Raw genomic sequence first — 20,765 nt, 5'->3', positions numbered from 1 at the left:
CGAAAACAGCAAATGCCGAGACTTCGCATCCAGGTACTACCAGCGGGGGACGCTGGGGAATGCGCTATGGATCGATTGGTCGAACAGCTTTCTGTACGCTTTTCCACCCATTCCCCTGATTCCGGCGGTGCTCATCAAGCTGTCCCAGTCCAGGGCGCGGATGATCCTGATCGCCCCGGAGTGGCCCAGGCAGTGGTGGTTCACGGACCTTCTTCACCGGTCTCTCCTTCCTCACATGCGATTGCCGTGCAGGCCGGACCTTCTCACGAAGTTCGGGGGGCGGATGGTGCACCCCAACCTCTCGTCTTTGAGTTTGGCGGCATGGCTCCTGAAATAGTGCAATATGGTCATCTGAATCTACCAGACGATTGTATGGACATTCTGAAGGAGTCTAAGCGACCTTCCACTAGGACATCCTATGCTTACAAGTGGAAGAGGTTCTGTATCTGGTGTAAGTCCAAGAACTTTGATCCGACAACATGTAAGGAAGATGTCATCCTTCCATACCTTTTGCATCTGGCGCAGTCTGGCCTTAATTTCCATTCCATTAAGGTTCATCTGGCTGCTTTGACTGCTTACAGGAAGTGCCCTTCACAGACGTCCTTCTTTCAGATTCCTGTGGTCAAGGATTTTTTGGAAGGCTTGAAGAAGGTGTTCCCTCCTGTCAGACTTCCCTCGCCTTCTTGGGACTTGAATGTGGTGCTGTCCAGACTGATGAGGGAGCCTTTTGAACCTATTCACAAGGCTTCATTGCAGCACCTATCCTGGAAGGCGGCGTTCCTAGTGGCCATTACATCGGCCCGCAGGGTGAGTGAACTTCAGGCATTATGTTGTCAAGAACCTTATACTGTGTTTCATGCTGCTAAGGTTGTGATGCGTACTCACCCTAAGTTCCTTCCTAAGGTTATCTCTGACTTTCATGTCAATCAGACCATAACTTTACCTACGTTCTTTCAGAATCCCTCTTCACCAGCGGAAAGGGCTCTCCATTCCCTGGATGTCCGAAGGGTGTTGAAATTTTATCTGGATAAGACCAAGGATATTCGTAGGTCTGACCAATTGTTTGTTAATTATGGCTCAGTCAGGACTGGTCTTGCGACCTCTAAGCAGTCCATCTCTCGGTGGATTGTGTCCTGCATACAGTTGTGTTATCAAAAGGCTAATAAGACCTTAGGGGGTAAACCTAAGGCTCATTCCACCAGGGGCAAAGCTGCCACGACGGCTTTGCTGCGTAATGTTCCGATTGCGGAAATCTGTAAGGCGGCCACGTGGAAGTCGGTCCATACCTTTGCTGCGCATTACTGTCTGGACACTGATGCCAGGGCAGATGCTCAGGTTGGGCAGGCTTCGCTGCGAAATTTGTTCGCACAGTAGTGGTAGTGTCTTATGTGTTCTCCACCGCTTTTGTTGTGTGGGGATGGGCTTGCCATTCTATTCACTAGATTATGACTATACACAGAGATCCCCTACTACAGAAGGAGTAGTTTCTTTTCTGTAACTCCAGTTCTGTAGTAGGGGTATCTCTGTTATAGTCATAAGCGCCCGCCCTCCTCCCCGGTGGAGAGATACTTATTCATATGTAGAATGCTACAGGTCTGGCGTGCTACGCCTTCAAAAAGAACTGAAAGTAAATGGGACCTGCTGGGCATTCTGGGATACTGGGGAAAGTTCTGGAAAACTGGAAAGTTTTCTTAAAGGCACAGTATCCTGTTCCAAGCCACATAATGGCAGCCTATGGGGCTTGTCTGTCCACTCCTTCCTCTCTATCATTCCAGAGGCTTTTGCTGGTAGAGGCAGGGTTTTTTCCTATGTGGAGAAAAACTGGACAGGCAGTGCTGTTTGTGGATTTTGGTGGAATTCTAGTTGAAGTACTGGACAGTGTAGCCTGTGGGTATAGGCTGCATTATCCGTCTTTAAATTAAATTCTCTCTTAAAGGTGTATGCAGGTCTGCATGATTTGTCACCTTTTAGAGATTATTTTTTATTGCTCCGGGGTCCGCGCACATGGGCGGGACTATTCTCTAGATTATGACTATAACAGAGATACCCCTACTACAGAACTGGAGTTACAGAAAAGAAACTACTCCTTATGCTCTATTTCCCATGTGCAACACGCAAACTCTGGCATTGCATGTAGGAAATTGTGCATGCACAAAAGGGGGCTGAACACAGTTCATGAGGTAACCAATTTGAAATTTGGTACAAACAGCATCCGGTTTCCAAGTTACTGCTGCACTTGTAATGAGGCTGTCAGTATTCAAGAGACTTGACTCAAGATGCACAGAGAGGGAAGGAGAGCACGGTTGTGCAAGAGGGAACGAGTGAGAAAGGAAGAAAGGGAGAGAGCGCCGGAGGGAAGGAGGGTGGGAAAGTGCAAGAGGCGAGGGAGGAAGGAAGAGGGATCGCAGGGGGTGGGCAAGGTAGTGTAGAAGGTAGGGAAGAAGGTGAAGCAAAGGAGGGCGGGAGCGAGGGAGGGAAGCTGGAGGTAGAGGAGCTCATGAGGGAGGTAGGAATAGGGAGTGTGGCATGGAAGGGGCATTCGGGTAAAGGGAGTGAAATGGGGCCTGGGAAGGAGCGTGTGGGAGGGGGAAGAAGGAGGGAAGGGGCAGTTGCTTCAGCCACCAGGCTAACCTAAAAGATCATTTTTGGTCAAGCATCTGTAAAGACCCTAATTTGCCCCTAGGACTGTTCAGTAGTCTGCTTACTTCTGGTGTTCGATCCACTCATGCTTGCTGGTCAATGGTCAGGAAAAATACCTGGTTCTCTCCATCCTGACCCATAGAAAAACATAACACCTTTCCCTTAGAATGCTTGTGTGCCATCCGTGCTCCAAAGCGGCCTGCTTGGCATGTAATAATCATCTACGTTCCTACAAAAAGCTTATAGTAGAAGCCAACGCGGACTTTCCCACCAATCCAATTGTTCTTCCTTCAACTGTAGTCAAAGTTTTCAATTAGCCTTCACTGTCTGTCAAAGCTGATTCTTCTCAAGCCTGCCATAACATTGCCAAACAGTTATTAAAAAAGAAGTTGCTGGTCTTTATAGTACAGTACCTCTGGATGAAATCCCTATTAGACGGTCTCCTCTTCTATGGCAGGGTGACTATGGCCACTCTGTTTGGTGTCATCCAGCTGGAGAGAGAGTATGTGAGCCAGTGTAGGATTTATCAGAGCTAGAGGATCAGCTGTGTAAAACACCTGAAAAATCAAACTGGGACCAGAAAGTTGCTATAGTCTGACAAGACAGGCGTGGTCTACAACAATTTAATGTGGTTTGAGATTGTCTGTTTCTATAAGCGTTCTGCAGGTGATCCATTTTGAAATACTGTGTAGTGGGATGCACCATATGCTGGTAACTTGCTTAGGGTATTTCATTTTTTTTCTGTGAATGAGGTCTTCAGACTGGTCAGTTGTTTTTCTACTATCGAGATTTATAGTAAGTGTATTTGAAACCAATGAGGTTTCTGTATGAGAAGTGAAGAAATTGCATTTATGTTAGTGACTTCTTCGGTTTTCTCAAGCCTCAAAGGACTTTGGTTTTATGGTGAATAGCTTTAGAACCCTGGGGTATCCATGCTGGCTTTCAAGTGGAAGCTAGGTGAGTCAAGGCAGTGACATCAGGTATTTAGTTGTGCGGTTGCCAGAGCTATGTATTGTTTGAGGGAGTCTATGGCAGACCGATGTGGAAGAGTACTATTTGGTGTTTCAATTTCCCTTCACCTTGGTGAATGGTTATGTGATGGATGAGGATCGGTGTGGTTGAGTGGTCTCTCCCATTCAGCGAAAATAGAGTGTGGCTATTTGAAGGATTGCATTGAAGTGGGGGCCAGATTAAAAGTGTTGCCTTTTATGTGGGTTGGCTGATAGATGTACTTTATTTTTTTTTTTTTTTTTTTGTGAGGTTCACATTAATTGAGTTGACAAAGCGCTTCCTTCGTGGTCTTGGCGTCTAATGGGAAGGTAACACCCAAGAGAAATCTGCTGTTACACTGGTTCTTGAATGGGGTGACTATCTTGCATTTACACTTTTGCTGTGTTGAAGTGATCTGTAGCATAGATTGAAAGTGCCTTCTGTGACTAACAAGGGGCACGTAGGAAGCCCCGTTGTGGGAAAAAGTGGCTGGGTTCTGTGCAAGGCAAAAATAACTTGTGGATGACTAAATCCTTTTCTGGTCTTGGATGAGCTATCCGTTGTGTTTTAAACTGAAGATTCAGTGGACAAAAACGTCTAAAATGTGTGTAGATGCAGTAGTAAACATTGTGATCTGAAAGAAACACGTTCGTTAGATTCCTTACCTTAGAATATCCCCAGGCGTCAGGCTGGATCCGGAAAGATTTTCGTCAGCAATACACTTGCGTGTCGCTAGGGGTCGTCTGCGGCTCCGCGTCAGTCGTCTGCGTCGTGATCGCCGGGATGACGTCGTCGGAGTACTTGGACGTCGCCCTCAGACGTCAGTTCTTCTTTTATCCGCGCCAGTAAGCGCAGATCCGGGAAGAGCATACCCTTTTAGTCACTTTTTGACTAAACTTTTTGAACTCTTTTGGTTTCTATTTCGAGTTGACTTCGACTCCTGATGCTGGTAGGGATGCCTGGGTTCAAGCCGTGCGATGCCGGTCACCCCCTGATGTCTGTCACGGATCACCACCGCCGGTGTCTCTACTGCCTTGGGGCCGACCATGATGCCAAGTAGTGCCTCGACTGCCGGGCCTTGACCTCGAAGGCTAGGTGGGAGCGGTCCCGCAAGCTGCTAGAGATCCGGCAGTCGGCTCCGTGCCGCTCCCGGTCGATGAGTAGGTCAAGGGACTGGTCGCGGAGCCGCAGCCACCACCGCTCGTCTGGGTTGAAGTCCTCGCATTCCGGTAAGTTGAGGCGCAGTAAGAAGTCGAAGAGGCGACATCGCTCTTCTGGCGCCGGTCGCACGACTCGGCCGAGGGTTCGGGTGGCACCACCCGTGCGGCTCCGTCTGAGCCGCAGGGGTCGCATCCGGCCCCATACACTTCGGTCCCTGGGCCTAATGCGACTCCGACGGAGATCCAAGACTTCCTTGTGGCCATGAGGAGTCTCGCTCCGCCGTTGAGGCCTGCCGGCGCGCCTTCGGGCCCGCAGGCCCGACTGGGAGGCCTGGCGAGCCAGCGGCACCGGCGCTGTCTACTTCGGTCCCAACGCCTCAGGCCCTCGTGGGATCCAGGCCTGGGCCGGTCGACCGGGATCCCGGTGTCTCTACTGCCTTGGGGCCGACCATGATGCCGAGTCGTGCCTCGACTGCCGGGCCTTGACCTCGATGGCTAGGCGGGAGCGGTCCCGCAAGCTGCTCGAGATCCGGCAGTCTGCTCTGTGCCGCTACAGGTCCTGGTCGAGGAGGAGGTCAAGGGACCGGTCGCGGAGCTGCAGCCACCACCGCTCGTCGGGGTCGAAGTCCTCGCATTCCGGTAAGTGGAGGCGCAGTAAGAAGTCGAAGAGGCGACATCGCTCTTCTAACTCTCCTCGTCGGTCGCACGATTCGGCCGTGGGTTCGGGTGGCACCACCCGCGCGGCTCCGTCTAAGCCGCAGGGGTCGCATCCGGCCCCATACCCTTCAGTCCCTGGGCCTGATGCGACTCCGACGGAGATCAGAGACTTCCTTGTGGCCATGAGGGTCTCGCTCCGCCATCTAGGCCTGCCGGCGCGCCTTCGGGCCCCGCAGGACCGACTGGGAGGCCTAGCGAGCCGGCGGCTCCGTCTGTCGTCGACTTCGGTCCCGACGCCTCAGGCCCCCGTGGGATCCAGGCCTGGGCCGGTCGACCGGGATCCAGGCCTGGGCCGGTCGACCGTGATCCAGGCCTGGATCCCGGTAGACGCTGGTCGACCTTACGACCCCTCCGCCGGCACCGAACCCTTCGGTGCCGCCCCCGGCGCCGTCTTCAGACGACGTCCCCTTGTTTGGTCCCGCTCCGGGCCCGGCGTCGGAGCGGCGCCGATGGATGACGGATTCATCAACTGCCCAGCTCCGACCTTTCCGCCTGTCTACCAGGAGTCCGATAACGGGGACGACTGGGAGGGGTCTGAGGACCCTCTGGCACAGCAGTGCCAGTTAAGCCAGGACTGGGCAGAAGAGGTGGGGGATGCCAGTGGTCTTGACACCTCCCCGGACACTGGCTTCATCTCTCCTCCCTCCGTGGCCACGGAGGAGGGTGCTACCTATTCTGTGGTGCTGCGCAGGGCTGCCGAAGCCCTTCATCTGGAGCTCCCTGCAGTGGCCGTGAGAACTAACCTTCTCACCGAAGTGCTTCAACTGCCAGTAAGCTCCTCGGAGCCTCTACTGCAGTTCAATGAGGCACTGACGGATGTTCTGATGGGCACCTGGTCCAAGCCCTCCACAGTCCCTCCTGTGGACCGGAAAGTAGCCCGGCGCCACAGCCCCGCACCGGGCGATCCCCAGCTTTCTGTCGGTGCACCCCACCCCTGAGAGCCTGGTTATCCAGGCCTCTACCTCCCAGACCGCCTTCCCGTCCGCTCCTCTGGATCGGGAATCCAAAAGGTTGGAACAGTTTGGGAAGAAACTGTTTTCCTCCCTTAGTTTGGGGTTGCGGTCTATCAACACCGTGTGCCTTTTGGACCGTTACACCCACTCCTTGTGGGATACGGTGGCAGACGTACTGCCCCAGTGTCCGGAGAAGGCCCAGACACGGCTCGCCGAGGGGCGGGATGCAGCGCGATTCTCGATACGATGTGGGCTTGACACAACGGACTCGCTAGGTAGGGCAATTGCGACCACGGTGGCGATTCGTCACCATGCCTGGCTGAGGTCCATTAATTTTATCCGGGGATGTCCAGAGCACACTCATGGACATGCCCTCCGATGGCCGTCGCCTTTTCGGCGACAAAGCGGATAGTGCGCTGGAGCGCTTTAAGGACTCCAGGGCTACGGCCAAGTCCTTGGGCCTCTCGGCCCCGCACCCGCAAACTTCCGCTTTTCGCCCCTTTCGTGGCCAAGGAAGGGGCGCCCCCACTCGTCCTTCTAGCCACAGGCCGCAGAACCAGCCTCAACGCGGTTGCGGACAGAGAACCGGTCAGCCCACATCTGCCCCAGCAGCATCTGCCTCCAAGCCTTCCTAGTCCAAGCTTTCAGGCCCATTCAACACCAGTGGGAGGCAGAATTCGCCATCACCTGCTCCATTGACGTACCATCACATCGGACAGGTGGGTGCTGCAACTCGTCTGAAGGGGCTACTCCCTCACCTTCGAGGCGACCCCTCCAGCCATGCCACCCCTGTACCACCGCATGTTGGGGGATCACTTGCGACTTCTGCAGGAGGAAGTTACGGCCCTCTTGGCCAAGGGGGCCACCGAGCGCGTTCCTGGCCCAGAAGTAGGTTGAGGTTGTTCTTCTCACTACTTTCTGGTTCCCAAGAAGGGCAAAGGGGGCCTACGCCCTATCTTGGACCTCAGGAGCGTCAACGCCTTCCTCCGGAAGGAGAAGTTCAAGATGCTCACCTTAGCTCAGGTTCTGGCTGCCCTAGACCCTGGAGACTGGATGGTAGCGTTGGACTTGCATGACGCATATTTCCATGTCCTGCCGGCCCACCGGCGTTACCTGCGGTTCACAGTTCAGTTCACCGTGCTCCCCTCAGCCTCACCAGTGCCCCTCGGGTGTTCACGAAAATGATGGCGGTGGTCGCAGCTCATCTGCGCAGATTAGGGGTTCCAGTCTTCCCCTATCTCAACGACTGGCTGTTGAAGGCGGGCTTGCCCCAGACAGTGTTTCCCACCTCCAGACTACGGCCGACCGCCTGCATTTGCTGGGGTTCTCGATCAATGTGCCGAAGTTGCTTCTGAGTCCCTCCCAGAAGCTCCTTTTCATCGGAACGGTTCTGAACTCGGCGCAGTTCTAGATCTATTCTCCGGAACAGCGGGTTCGGGATATTTAGTCTCTGACTCCGATCTTTCAGCCTTTGTCCCGGATTTCGGTCAGATTGGTGCTGCGGCTGCTGGGTCTGATGGCTTCCTGCATCCTGCTGGTACATCACGCCAGATGGCGGATGCGGGCTCTGCAGTGTGACCTGAAGTTCCAGTGGACCCAGCTTCGGGGCAACCTGTCCAACCATGTCCTGATTTCAGAGGGCACTGCATGACAGTTGCAGTGGTGGCTCACGGACCGTGATTAGGTCAGTGGCAGATCCCTCTCCCTACCCCAACCGGAGCACGTAGTGGTGACTGAATCGTCCCTCCTGGGATGGGGGGGCCACATGGGAGAGGCAGAGATGAGAGAGGCCTCTGGTCTCCGGCGGAGTCCCGGCTCCATATCAACCTATTGGAGCTGCGGGTGATCCGACTTGCACTGAAGGTATTCCTTCCCTCTGTCCGGGGAAGTGTAGTGCAGGTGTTCAGACAACACCACCGCCATGTGGTATTGCAACAAACAGGGCGGGGTGGGGTCGTGGACCCTTTGTCAGGAGCCTCTGGACATGGCTGGAACATCAGGGCATCACCCTGGTGGTTCAACACCTGGCAGGTTCTCTGACCGCCAGGGCGGACGAACTCAGCCACCGGTGCATGATGGATCACGAATGGCGTCTGAACTCGGACCTCTTTCGGCAGTGGGGAGAACCTTGGTTAGACCTATTCGCCACCGAAGAGAAAGCACAATGTCATCAGTTCTGCGCGTTGGAATTTCCAAGGCGGCACTCGCTCAGCGACATTTTCGTCGCGAGTGGAGTTGCGGTCTGTTGTACGCCTTTCCGCCTATACCACTTCTGCCCAGAGTGCTGAAGATCAGGCGCGACCGGGCCCAAGTCATCCTTGTGGCTCCGGATTGGGAACGAAGATACTGGTATCCCGAGCTACTCAGTCTCTCAATCGATCCCCCGATTCGACTGCCTCTTCAGGAGGATCTTCTGGCGCAGCAACAGGGGACGGTCCTCAACCCGAACCTGTCCAGCCTCCACCTCCATGCGTGGAGATTGAGCGGCGGCAGTTGATGCCATTTGACTTGCCTCCTGAAGTCTATGATGTCATTCTGGCAGCCAGGCGTCCCTCCACTAAAACGGTATACGCCTGCAGGTGGAACAAATTTGTGGCATGGTGCACAGCAAAGGCTGTGGATCCCATTTCCGCCCCGCTTTCTGAGGTTCTCCTCTTTCTTCTTTCCCTGGCCCAGCAGGGCTCTGCTCTGGGCACCCTCAAGGCATATCTGTCAGCTGTTTCTGCTTTCTTACGGCTTCCTGATCAGCCTTCTCTTTTCAAGTCCCCTGTTGTTGCTCGATTCTTTAAAGGCATTACTCATATGTTTCCTCCTGTCCCTTTCGTAATGCCTCAGTGGGACTTGAACCTGGTATTGACCTATCTGATGTGCGCTCCTTTTGAGCCACTTCATAATTGTCCTCTTCGTCTTCTAACTCTTAAGACTGCTTTCCTGGTTGCCATCACCTCTGCTAGGCGGGTGAGTGAGCTCCAGGCTCTCTCTTCAAAGCCTCCTTTCCTCTCCGTCCATTCGGACAAGTTTGTTCTCAGGACTCATCCTTCCTTTCTCCCTAAGGTGGTAACTGTCTTTCACATTGGCCAGTCTGTTACATTGCCCACCTTCTTTTCGCCGCCGCATTCCTAGGAAGAGAGGCTAAACCGTCTAGACCCAAAACGAGCACTGTCCTTCTATCTGGACCGTACGAAACCGTTCCGGGTGGACGACCAACTCTTTGTTGGCTACGTGGGTGCTAAGAAGGGGCGGGCAGTGCACAAGCGAACCATCTCTTGGTGGGTCGTTCTGTGCATTAAGATCTGTTATTCCTTGGCTAAGAAGGAGCCTCCTGTGGGGCTGAGGGCCCATTCCACTCGGGCCACAGCGGCTAATACTGCCCTGGGTGGGGAAGTCCCTCTGCAGGACATTTGTCAGGCAGCTACGTGGGTCTCGCTGCACACGTTTGCTAAGCATTACTGCCTGGACAGCCAAGTCCGGAGAGACTGCTTCTTTGGCCGTTCCGTTCTCTAGGACTTCCTGGTGTGATCTTGGTTCGCAGACCCAAAACCAGGGTTGGTATTGCTGGGGTATCTATTCTAAGGTAAGGAATCTAACTAACGTGTTTCTTTCAGATGAACAAGTTACTTACCTTCGGTAACGATATATCTGTAAGAAACATTATTTAGTTAGATTCCTTACCGCCTCACCCATCCTCCCCGTTCTGCGAACTGATATCTAAGGTCATCCCTTTCAGGGCCCTAGATTCATGGCACCAGTGTCGGTCTCTTGCATGGCTCTGCGTTCCTGGTGCGGAAAGCTATGTACAAGAACTGACGTCAGCGCGCGAGGGCGGCGTCTAAGTACTCCGACGTCATCCCGGCGATCACGATGCCGACGACTAACGCGGAGCCGCAGACGACGCCTAGCGACGCGCAAGGTTATTGCTGACAAATCTTTCCGGATCCAGCCTGACGCCTGAGGATATTCTAAGGTAAGGAATCTAACTAATGTTTCTTACAGATATATCGTTACCGAAGGTAAGTAACTTGTTCTTTAGGTGATATGCGATGTTGGTGTCCGTGGTGTGATAAACTGTTGTGTATTAATGATTATGAGGCACATACTGTACTTAGTGTTGATGTTGCTTTTGTTGGGGTGTTTGTGTGCGCCGGGCCGAAAAGCAGGCATATGAAGGTTCTGGTGGCTTAGTGGACTAATGCATCCACTGCAGGGGCCTGTGTTCGACCTCATGGTCACAGGTTCAATTCCCGGCAGGTCTACTCAGCCTCTCATCCTTTCTGAGGTCGAATAAAATGAGCACCATTGAGTTGTGTAACAATAAACATCTGTTATTCAGCGCTACAATGCCTCTTTGGGGGTGAACGTGCAATTTACAAATAAACATGTTATGTTAAGGTTATTTGCTTGTAGCCAAAGCATTTTGTTTGACCAGAACGTTTTCTGGACTACAAATAGACCTACATAAAAAATAATATATCGCATATATCCTTTCCATTTAAAAACCTTCATATACACAATTAAAAAAGAATACAAGTATTTAATCGTACTTCATCCAATACTTAAATAGCCCTGCATTGCCCAAGAAAGATTTGGACACCCTCATGCAACCAAAATAAACCAGTGTTCTTATTATATAATATTTACAGCTGTATTTATAACTAACCGTCATATTCTGCTGCAACATTACAATGATTAGTTATGAATACTGCTGTGAATACTTTGTAATCAGAATGTTGGTTTATTTTGGTTACATGAGGGAGTCCAAATCTTGCCCGAGCAATGTGGGGTTGTCCAAGTATTGGTTGAACTAGGATTAAATGTTTGTACTGTTTTTAATGGTGTATATGAAGGTTTTTAATGTAGATGATATATGTGATAAATTATTTTTACATATATCCATTTGTAGCCCCAAAGATGTTCTAGTTGAACGGCACACGTTGGCTACAAGTGTTACCATAAAGTGAATATGAGTGAGTTCCTTTTAATAGTCAAATAATATTGGACCTTTGGCCACTTCTGTTCCTCTCGACCACTGATACTAGCTGGATAAATTAAGTTGTTTCCAGCATATTACCCCAGAAATTTCCTGTGGTGATATCTTAGAAGCCCTTTCAGCTGCTGTCTTCATATATATGATGTCCACTTAATTAGACCATGCGCACACTCAGAATATCGAGCTCTGTGCCAGCCGGCATATCTTACTACTGGGAAAGTCTGTCACTGTTATAGATCATGGAAACTCAGTACAGTATGGCCTTAGGGTATGATATTTCCAAAGAATCCGTCAAGTGTTCAATATTGCTGTTAAGTAGCATCGGGATAGTGTTGGTGGCAACACCAACAATGTTGGTCATCTAGCAGGACAGGACACACTTTGTCGAAGTAAGATTTTCCTTTGATTCCTCCTTCATTATATATGTAATTGTTTAAATGTATGATATCATGTTTACCTTTTTAATATTTTTCCCCTTTACTTTTCTAGATGAAGATCATTGTTGATGTTTAAAGAGCATTAAGCGAAATAAGATTCCTGATCATTATGAAAATCGCTTTTCATGCAACGAGAAGCTTGTGCAGTGCCACTTTGAAATGCGTCTTTTATGATAACCGTCTACAGTAACGGAAACACCCACCATGGGATCTCGGAGTATAATCTACACCTTTTATTGTAAATATATGTGATGTACAATAAATATTTGGATACCTAGGAATAAAAAAATGATGAACTTCTTGCTTGAAGTGGGAAATCTTGTACATTTTCTAGTGTTCTAATTTTCTCTTGTTATCCCAGTTTTGTTTTAAGTCTTGAGCTATATACCACAATTATCTGTTTACCATGTGCATATAAACAGTGCTGAAATGATGCGACACCGGATCCCTTTACTTTAAATCCTCCGACTTCTGTATTAATCGGAGTGCTTCTAGCCAGCTGTTTCCTTACTTGAGCGAGGAGAAACTGTAAACCTACATTATTTAGAGGAGGAGAGAGGCCCTGAACCCTGAAGAGATCCGATCAATTTCATAGTCGGGGAAAAGAGGTCTAACTACCTGCAGTGCAAAGTATTTTCAATGATCATTCAAAATAATTGAAAAAAAAAAAAAAAGGAAACCAATGAGTTACAAGGAAAATGTTTTTTCTATCCTCATAGTTTCAAGAACAAGCATTGTCGAAGCCACTAGGTCTCTACAATGTGAGGGCTGTTGACTTTGCCAATGTGTTTTTTAGCAATGTAGTATAGCAGCGTGATAGGCGTGCCTTCAGAATCCAAAATGAAGGAAATAAGAGTGACGCTGTAGCAAACCAGTGATAAAGCTATGGGCGTGGCTGTAAGCCCACTGTGTGTTAACAATATGTCTCAAAGAGACAGCATATGCGCTGTCTAGCCGAGACTAAAGGTGAGACCTAAAAATGAATGTGTCCTTCTGTAATGTAACTGGTGCTCACAGTATGCTTGGATACCTTCAGGTCGATTTTGCGCTATATAAAATAGCGAAAATCAAACAAGCCCACTGGCATCAAAGCCTAGGAGTCTATGGGAGACCTCAATTATAGCAGTTTTTACTGCTAAAGCAGTGGATACGTGCACATTTTGTTGCTACATGCATTGGGGGCCCTGCCACTGCCCTTGTTGCAATGCTGTGCTAATGGAGAGCAGTTGGAACATGACAAAGGGGACTCCGTGACGTCCAAAAGTATCTGCCTCCTATAGAAATTGAAACTTCTGCAGGGGGTGACAATGTGCCGCTTTAATTATAGCAAAGCAAAAGGAATCACCTACTGGACAGCACATGGGGTGAACGAGTGGAAATGCTTTTCCTTCTTCACAATAAAAGTATCTTCCCTCAGTGGAGGAGAGGCCACTCTGCAGGAGGGAAGGCGAGCATCTGTGATGACAACACACTAACAAAAGGACAGAGGTTATTTGTCAATGAGCGTCCCGCCCATAGGTGCTCTGCTGCTGTCAAGTGTCTGGTCCTGGAGAGCTTCGTGAAATGTAGTTTCAGCTGGATGGCATGCATGGTTTGCAGATGCTCCGTTGCGAGCTCTGCACAACTATATTTCCCAGAGTACAGCGAATTGGATTGGAGAGTAATAACTTCAGAGTTTGATGATGAAGTGGTATTGGAAAGGGGTGACAGCCCCATGTTTAATGCACTAACGCTACAGTGAAAACAGGCAACAGAGCAGGTATTCGTCCAGGTGTTTTAGGACTGGGATGCTTTGGCAGGAGGGTGTAGCCTGTAAAGCTAGTGTTAGGACAGCAGAGAAAATGATCCTCGATTTGCAAAAGGGACTGGGCGTGAGACTAAGTCTGTAAAATTGGGTATACACCGGTAGAATTGATATATGGTAGATGGAGCGAAAACAAAAGCACTCACATGGGAGTGCTTGAACACAAAGAAAAACGTAGCTCCAAAAAAGGAAGCAGCGTATGGTCAAAAGTACGACGTCCATTCTCCAGGGGAGGTCCAAACACAATGAGAGGCCATGTCGGAGGCATGCCTTCAAAAACCGGAATGAAGTAAATGAGAGCGATGCTGAAGCAAACCAGTGATAAAGCTATGGGTGGGTGTCAGGTTTCAGAGAAAAGACCGGCCAAATACATCCAATGTTATGAGCTTAATTAATCAAGAGAGACTGGTAAAGCAGAAGAAACCCACCATTAAGGCTGATCCGCTCAGGTGGAATACATTATGCCACAAAAGGAACTCCAAAATGGCAGCCTCGATCAAATATCCTGTTCTAGCTGTTGTAATGAAATCTTGCTAGGAAGTAAGAGCAAGAAAAGAACCAAAGGACGTGAGCAACCCCCTTAGACGTTGCACTTCACTGAAGTTCGCAGTCTGGGAAGCATCATGTTTCCACACTTTCTCCGTTACCTCAAAATAAGTCCTGAACCGTTAGTCGTCGAGAGAGGCAGTTTTCTGAGTAGCGTCATCAAAAAGAGTCCTGATTTTACTGTGTTTACTGTGCAGCTCCAGTGTGAAACCTTCGCGGAGATAAAGACATAGGCCACAGTACTCCGGGTTCCTATTCACTGATTTTAGAACCCAACACAGCAACATGTCTAGTACTTTTCTTGCAATCAAATGAAAGGACTGTCTTCATAATCCCGTGCATATAAGCACCCAGTGCATAACATTTCAAAGAATAGTGCTTCCCATGAGGTCAACATTCACAGAGAAAATGTTTGTGACACCATGTGAGGCCCTGTTTCTCCTGAGCTACTTTGTCAGACTACCAACCAAACACCAGTTCCTGTGTTGTCGCCCACCACTTTACATCCCCAGAGCCCTTTGTCTGAGGACACAGCCCTGTTTCAGAGCCACGGCAGCCTTGTTCCAGAACGTCTCTTCTCCTCCACGAGGGAACCTGGGTCCGGCTCCTCCTGAGATTGCTATGGCATCTCCTTGCTTTGTCTTCCTTCCCGGTGCCTCCTTCTGTCTCTGTGATCCACCACACAATCTGAAAGGTCCGACTGGTCCCGCAGTGGTCCTTTGGGGCCTCCTTCTGCCTTTTGCTTACTGCCTGTTCCTCCGTATTGTGCTCTCCTGCTCCGTGATTCTCTCGCTCGTCTCCTTTGTTCGGGTCTTTGCCTCCATGATAATAGTCTCTGACCCCTTTTAGCCGGATTGGCTAAAGCAGCATCAGCCACTAGAAAGCTGACCTTGCGCACATGGTAGCCCTGGGGTCCTGGCTACCTTTTATCCTGTTCAGTGTCCCCAACATTTTGTCACAGGCACTCTTCTATCTCCCGTCCCCATTTTCCCCTCTCAGGGCACTGCTTTATTGCTTGATAATATCGGGAATGGAGGAAAGGTCTGGGAGGGGCATTGGAAACTAGCATCATTCTGCTCCTGTGAAAGCTGGGTTTGATTTCAAGTGTCTGACCGAGTGAAGTGCCTACCTAACTTATTTCAGCTGAGCAGAATGGCTGAAGGTTACAACTTAAAGCCCTTAAGGGAGATCCTAGAAGTGATTAAAAAAGAATTTGTTGCAGTTAGAGAGGAAAACAAAAGTCTAAAGTAAGCTATGATCGCCTCACATAGGGAAACTTGAGATGTACCCTCCATGATGAGTAGTATAATAAGGGGTAAACCTAGTATCTCTCTCTCCAGAGAATGACGCGTCCTGTTCACCATCGATCCCCACACCTAGAGCAGCTGCTCAATTGGGTCACTCCTTGTCCCTAGCTATTTCTTTATCCCCCCAGTTTGGGCAGACCAGTCTACTTTAAGATGCCAAAACCCAAAGGAAATGATGGACGGAGTGTTGAACATTGCAAGCACTCACCCCCAGTCAACTGATCTGGGTTTAATCCACCACCGTTCTTTAGCCCACTCTGCCACCCCAGTTCAGACATGGCCATATGCAAATCAGTCTGACCCTGTGCCTCATGGGAACAGTCCAGCCCGAACAGCCAAGCCATGTCTTCCCTGGACCGGGAACAAGCTTCCTAAGATGCCTTCATGTGGTCCAGAATTCTGCCGCCAGGCTTCTTTTCCGCCTTCCAAAAAAACTCAACATCTGAGCGTCTTTGCCAACTTCACAAGCTCCCAGTGAACAAGCGAATAGAATTCAAAGCACTTTGTTGCATGCACAAGATCCGCTCTTGCTCAGGAAGACGTTAAAAAACTATTGACTCCATGCTACCTGGCTCGCACCCTGTGCTCAAGCAGTAAATTTCTGTTCACAGTTCCGAGAGTCAAATACACCAGCATGGGCAGGCGCTCCTTTTCCTTTCTTGATCCTAGGCTATGGAACGCCCTCCCAGAGTCGAGTCCTTAAGATGCTGTGCTACCCTTTCCATCTTTTGCAAGAAACTGAAAACTGGCTCTTTTAGCTCTGCCTAGGCTGACCTACCTGCTCTCAGAGCGATGGGAAACCCTGGTTGGGTAGCCATGAACTATACAAGAACTGTATTCTAATAATGATTTAATAAATTAATTGTAGAAACTGAATGGCCAGAAACAAAAGAATGGCCTACTTTTATCAAGGTCTTAAGGAAGAACTAAAAGACACTGAAAGCTCAGATTCCTAACAGACCCACAGAAGTATCCGCCTTAATATACTTGCTATTAGAAATAGATCATCCACAAACTGAAAGCAAAAAATTAAAAAGAGATAATTTTGTCCAAGTGTTCCAAGATTTGCCCGAGCAAGAACTGAGACTACTAAGCCTTCAGAACATAATCCGGAAGTAAAACCCATGCAGAAAGACACTATTCATGGGACACTAACAAAAGAAGAAAAAGAGAAAAGGCCACAGAATAATTTGTGTCTGTACTGTAGCACTAGTGGACACTTTGTAATGATCTACCCTAAGAGATCAGACTAATCACAGAAGGAAAATGTTCGGCACAACCAGTAAGAGAAGTTGGGCTGGTGGGTGCTAAAGCAGAAACAACTCCAGAAGTTCATCACTCAGCTAATACATTGTTATCCTCAGCGCCCCATTTTAACTAGTAGGTGTTTAAAATTATCGCAAACAAGTGGAAATATCGCGAAGATGCGGAAGTTTTTTTCCGGCATGTTCGCGAGATTTTCTGCATGGTTCCGGGTCGCCAACTTACCCATGTGGTTGCTTGCGGGCGCGGCCATCTTGTTTTGAGTTGTCTCGCGGTGCATGATCGCGAGAAGAAAGACGTGATCGCGCGACGCATGACGTCACTGCGAGCGCGAACTGTCGCGAGACAGCGCAAATGGCTAAAAACAATACAACATCTCATGGAGAACGCGACTGGATCAAGAAAACTTGTCGGCGAATGCAGGGATTCAGGTAAGGCGATCGCGCGCGAGAATGTATTATTTTACAGCGCGAGCAAGAAACAAATTATCGCCAAAATAGATCCCCTCCATAAATAAAGACAAGGTAATAATAATACTACCAAGGGATCTAACCCCCAGTAGTTCACCCTCAATAGTGATAGACAAAACAGCATCCTCCTTACCTCTTTTTCAGAAAAAGTGCAGTGCAGGGTTGGCTGGCCACGTCCCAGGGGCAGGGCAGTCTGATGAGGGGGCGTGACGGAAAACTGTTGAAAAGATGACTCCTAGCTCCCTAGGCAAAAGTAAAAAAGGATGTTCTATGATTACCAAGTCAAAGGGTCCCCAATTGCAGGCACTAGGTCCGGGGCAACTGTTTCCTTCATGCCATGTAGTCCCAGCAGTAGCTCCAAAAGGGCCGACAGCAACGCGGCCCCCCCTTTAAGCTCTAAAACAGCTATCCTCAGTGGCAGGTACCACGTTCCCTTTGTACCGAAGATAGTAAAACCCTAAAACTAAACACAGGGCACACACGAAGAGTCAATAAGCCGTGAGTCTTCAGCATGATGTTGAGTCCAAACCTCCAGTTGGGGCATTTGCCAGGGTGAGGCTTAGGCAGTCCTATTTGTTTTCATTGCCTCCTGGCATACTTTTGCAATTTTTTGGTTCATAGTCCCTGGTTTTCCAGTATGAGTCGACTACAATTAGTGTAGGCATGTTTTTGGTGTTACAGGGCAAATACTAGCTTAGCTAGCCTTCTTTTATGGTATTTTTTGTGTGAATTGCCCCATTATTTGGGTTTCCAAAGTCCGGTCACACTGCCACACCCTTCTAAAATCGGCAAGAAATGTACCAGTTCATTAGTCAAAGCAGACCCCAGCCACAATCTAGGGAGAGTGAGCCCACCTGCAATGCAGATAGATAGTGCGGTATGGTCTGAGGGAGAGGAGAGTGTCTGGGAGGGAGGATTCCAAATGTCTGCTACAGCTCTAGCCGAACGAACACAAGGCACTGGGTGTGCTCACCTCCAGACCAAGCATGACTCAGTGCTCCAATCTTGCAGGCTTACTGGGACAGCAACTAGCCCTGACTTCAGACTCCGCAGAGCAGCCTCAGACCCTCTCCCCGCGGGGCAAGGGAAAACAATGAAGGGTGCAGCTCAAGGAAAACACCCAAAACTAAAAGTAAAAAATGCCCAAACTGAAGATTCTGGATCAAAAGCGGGGTCGAGATCAGCAAAACTAGGTTTCTGAGGCCACAAGGGTGGGCCATGTTACGTAGCACGTGCCAGGAACAGAGGGCTACACAAGCAAAAAAGTGTTTACAGGGCATGTGGTGGACATCAGCAACACCAAGTGACCACGCCCCCTCCTACACCTCCACACACCTACGGCGATACTGAGTCTCACCCATTGTACTCCTAGAAGCCACCGTCCCATTACTTCCTGTCCTCATAAGAACCACCTCATAAACATACCCAACATCCGCCTGATCACCCAGGCCCGAAATATTGAGGGCCAAAAAGGTCACCCAAGTAGGATTAAAAGGTGGTGTGGAGGGGCGCTTAACAGCTTATTGAAAAAGAATAAGTTAAATCTAGAAGATAACAATAACCCTCACTCTCCAAAACATTTAAAGGCATTTTAACCTTTGCTTAATTAGAGCGCGAGTAGTAAGCTGACAGGACCACACCCCTGTGGCAAAATACCGGGTCTCCGAAAAACTCACATCCCCGTGGCAAAACACAGGGACTCCAGAAAACTCTCAGTAACGGAGCATGTTTGACTAACTGAATTAACAAACAAAAAAGTTCTTTAAAAACAGGTAACAACCAAAACAGTAAGTGCACCAATGCTGTTTACTTTATCAGCTTTCACGATCCAGATGGAAAAAGGACATTTTTAAACTTGCGTCAATGGAAGGAAGAAAAAATAACCATGGGGCCTCAGCGAGGTGTCTGCCTAACCCCCGTGTGGGTGCACCATCCCAATGTGCCAATCTGACCCTTCAATGACTGTGATGCTTTTGAATCTTGCAAACATTTTCCAGCTGTGCAGAACAAAAACAGCCACTGGAAGAGCACAGATGGTTCCGAAGAGACTCACACCTCGAACTACAATCTCATGACAAAGGTTATGTATATTTCTGTCCCTATGCACCCTCTGTATACTGTGGGTAGTTCCACACTGACCTACCATTGAGGAACTGTTGTATCAAAAAGGATTCCCAAATGGGGAACTTCGGGGCCTGCGTTGGGACCTCTCGTATGTCCCCTACAATTAAACTAAGCTGAACACTAGTAACCCGCACGCAATATATAGCACCCTCTTACATAACACTTGGTACCAACACATGACTGTCAGTTCCCAAGCATCAGCCAAGTCCTCTTAGGTCTGTTTGCTGATCCCACATGTAGTAGGTGCAGATAGGCTGTACCTGTCCCACCTATACTTATGTAGGATAACCAAGATCCAACCCAGCAAGATAGAACTACACAGGGTAGTTGTAAACCTGACCCGATACGACACCAACCCAACAGCATTATACCTCTTCACTGAAGCCAATGATATCCAAACCGAGCCTGGCAGGATGCGTGGGAAGGGCACCATAGGAGAAAATACTGTTTGGTCCTGAGACTTCCCAGAGAAGAGATTATTGAAGACAGCAAAACCCCCAACTCAGTGCACAAACACATCTTCTACAGCACTGTACTGAACTGATGGTGGCCCTTAATGTATTTGGGTAGATCTTTAACAACAAGTGATCTAACATGGATTTCCTGTGTAGAGCAGTCCAGCTCAGGGATAAAAAGGGGAATGGGTTGCATAGGAGGTGGGGTTGGGGGGGGTCAATAAAAGTATAGCTAACCCATGTCAGGAAAACGTAGTGATCACATGCTCCCCATGCAACACATCTGGACGCATTCACTACTGACCACACTGTCCATGCAGGTCAAGACCGACTTGTAGTAACCATTGACCATTAATTTATGACCCTAAAGACAGCAACCAACATTACTCAACTTATATGGTCATTGCTGTTGTAATATTCTATATAAAGAAGCCTCAAACTTGATGTAAATGTAGACAGACCTCAGACCTTGTGCCTGTAACTGTTCTCCGGGCCTTACTGTTAAATTAAACAAAATTTTCCTGTTTTGCCAAGCACCTCTTGTCTTCTGTTTTTTATGGGAATTTGAACCTGAGCAACATAACTTTTTGCAGCTAAATGATGCGGACAGGGAGGCGGTCGGGCCCTGTAACTGAACCTGAAATAAGGAAGGCCATTAAGGGGCTTGTGCGAGGAAAATCGCCAGGTACAGCATTGGCAGAGTTTTACCATACATATGATTCTCTCTTGTCATGGAGATTGATGGAAATGTGCATTAGAGCACTGAATTGTGGCTCTTCCCCCCCCCCCCCGTCATCACTAGGGAGACCCTGATCGTATCAGTACCCACATCATCTGGGGATGCACTCGATACGGCGTCCTCTAGGCCACTTTTTATGATTAATTTAGACCACAATGTTCTCAATAAAGTAT

General features: G+C 49.1%; 1 protein-coding gene across 2 annotated transcripts in view; it reads left to right on the top strand.

Moving 5' to 3' along the window:
• LOC146801640 (uncharacterized) overlaps positions 1-12,205 on the top strand; it is a 121,556-nt gene extending 109,351 nt beyond the window's left edge. For both annotated transcript variants that reach the window (XM_085621123.1, XM_085621122.1), the window contains exon 5: positions 11,937-12,205. In XM_085621123.1, the coding sequence (XP_085477249.1) occupies positions 11,937-11,960 (24 nt within the window). In that variant the 3' untranslated portion in view covers positions 11,961-12,205. The remainder of the gene's footprint in view (positions 1-11,936) is intronic.
• The last annotated feature ends 8,560 nt before the right edge of the window (positions 12,206-20,765 follow it).

The sequence above is a fragment of the Triturus cristatus genome, chromosome 8 (assembly GCF_964204655.1).
Source record: "Triturus cristatus chromosome 8, aTriCri1.1, whole genome shotgun sequence".
Taxonomy (NCBI): Eukaryota; Metazoa; Chordata; class Amphibia; order Caudata; family Salamandridae; genus Triturus; species Triturus cristatus.
This window is presented reverse-complemented; position numbering and strand designations above follow the sequence as displayed.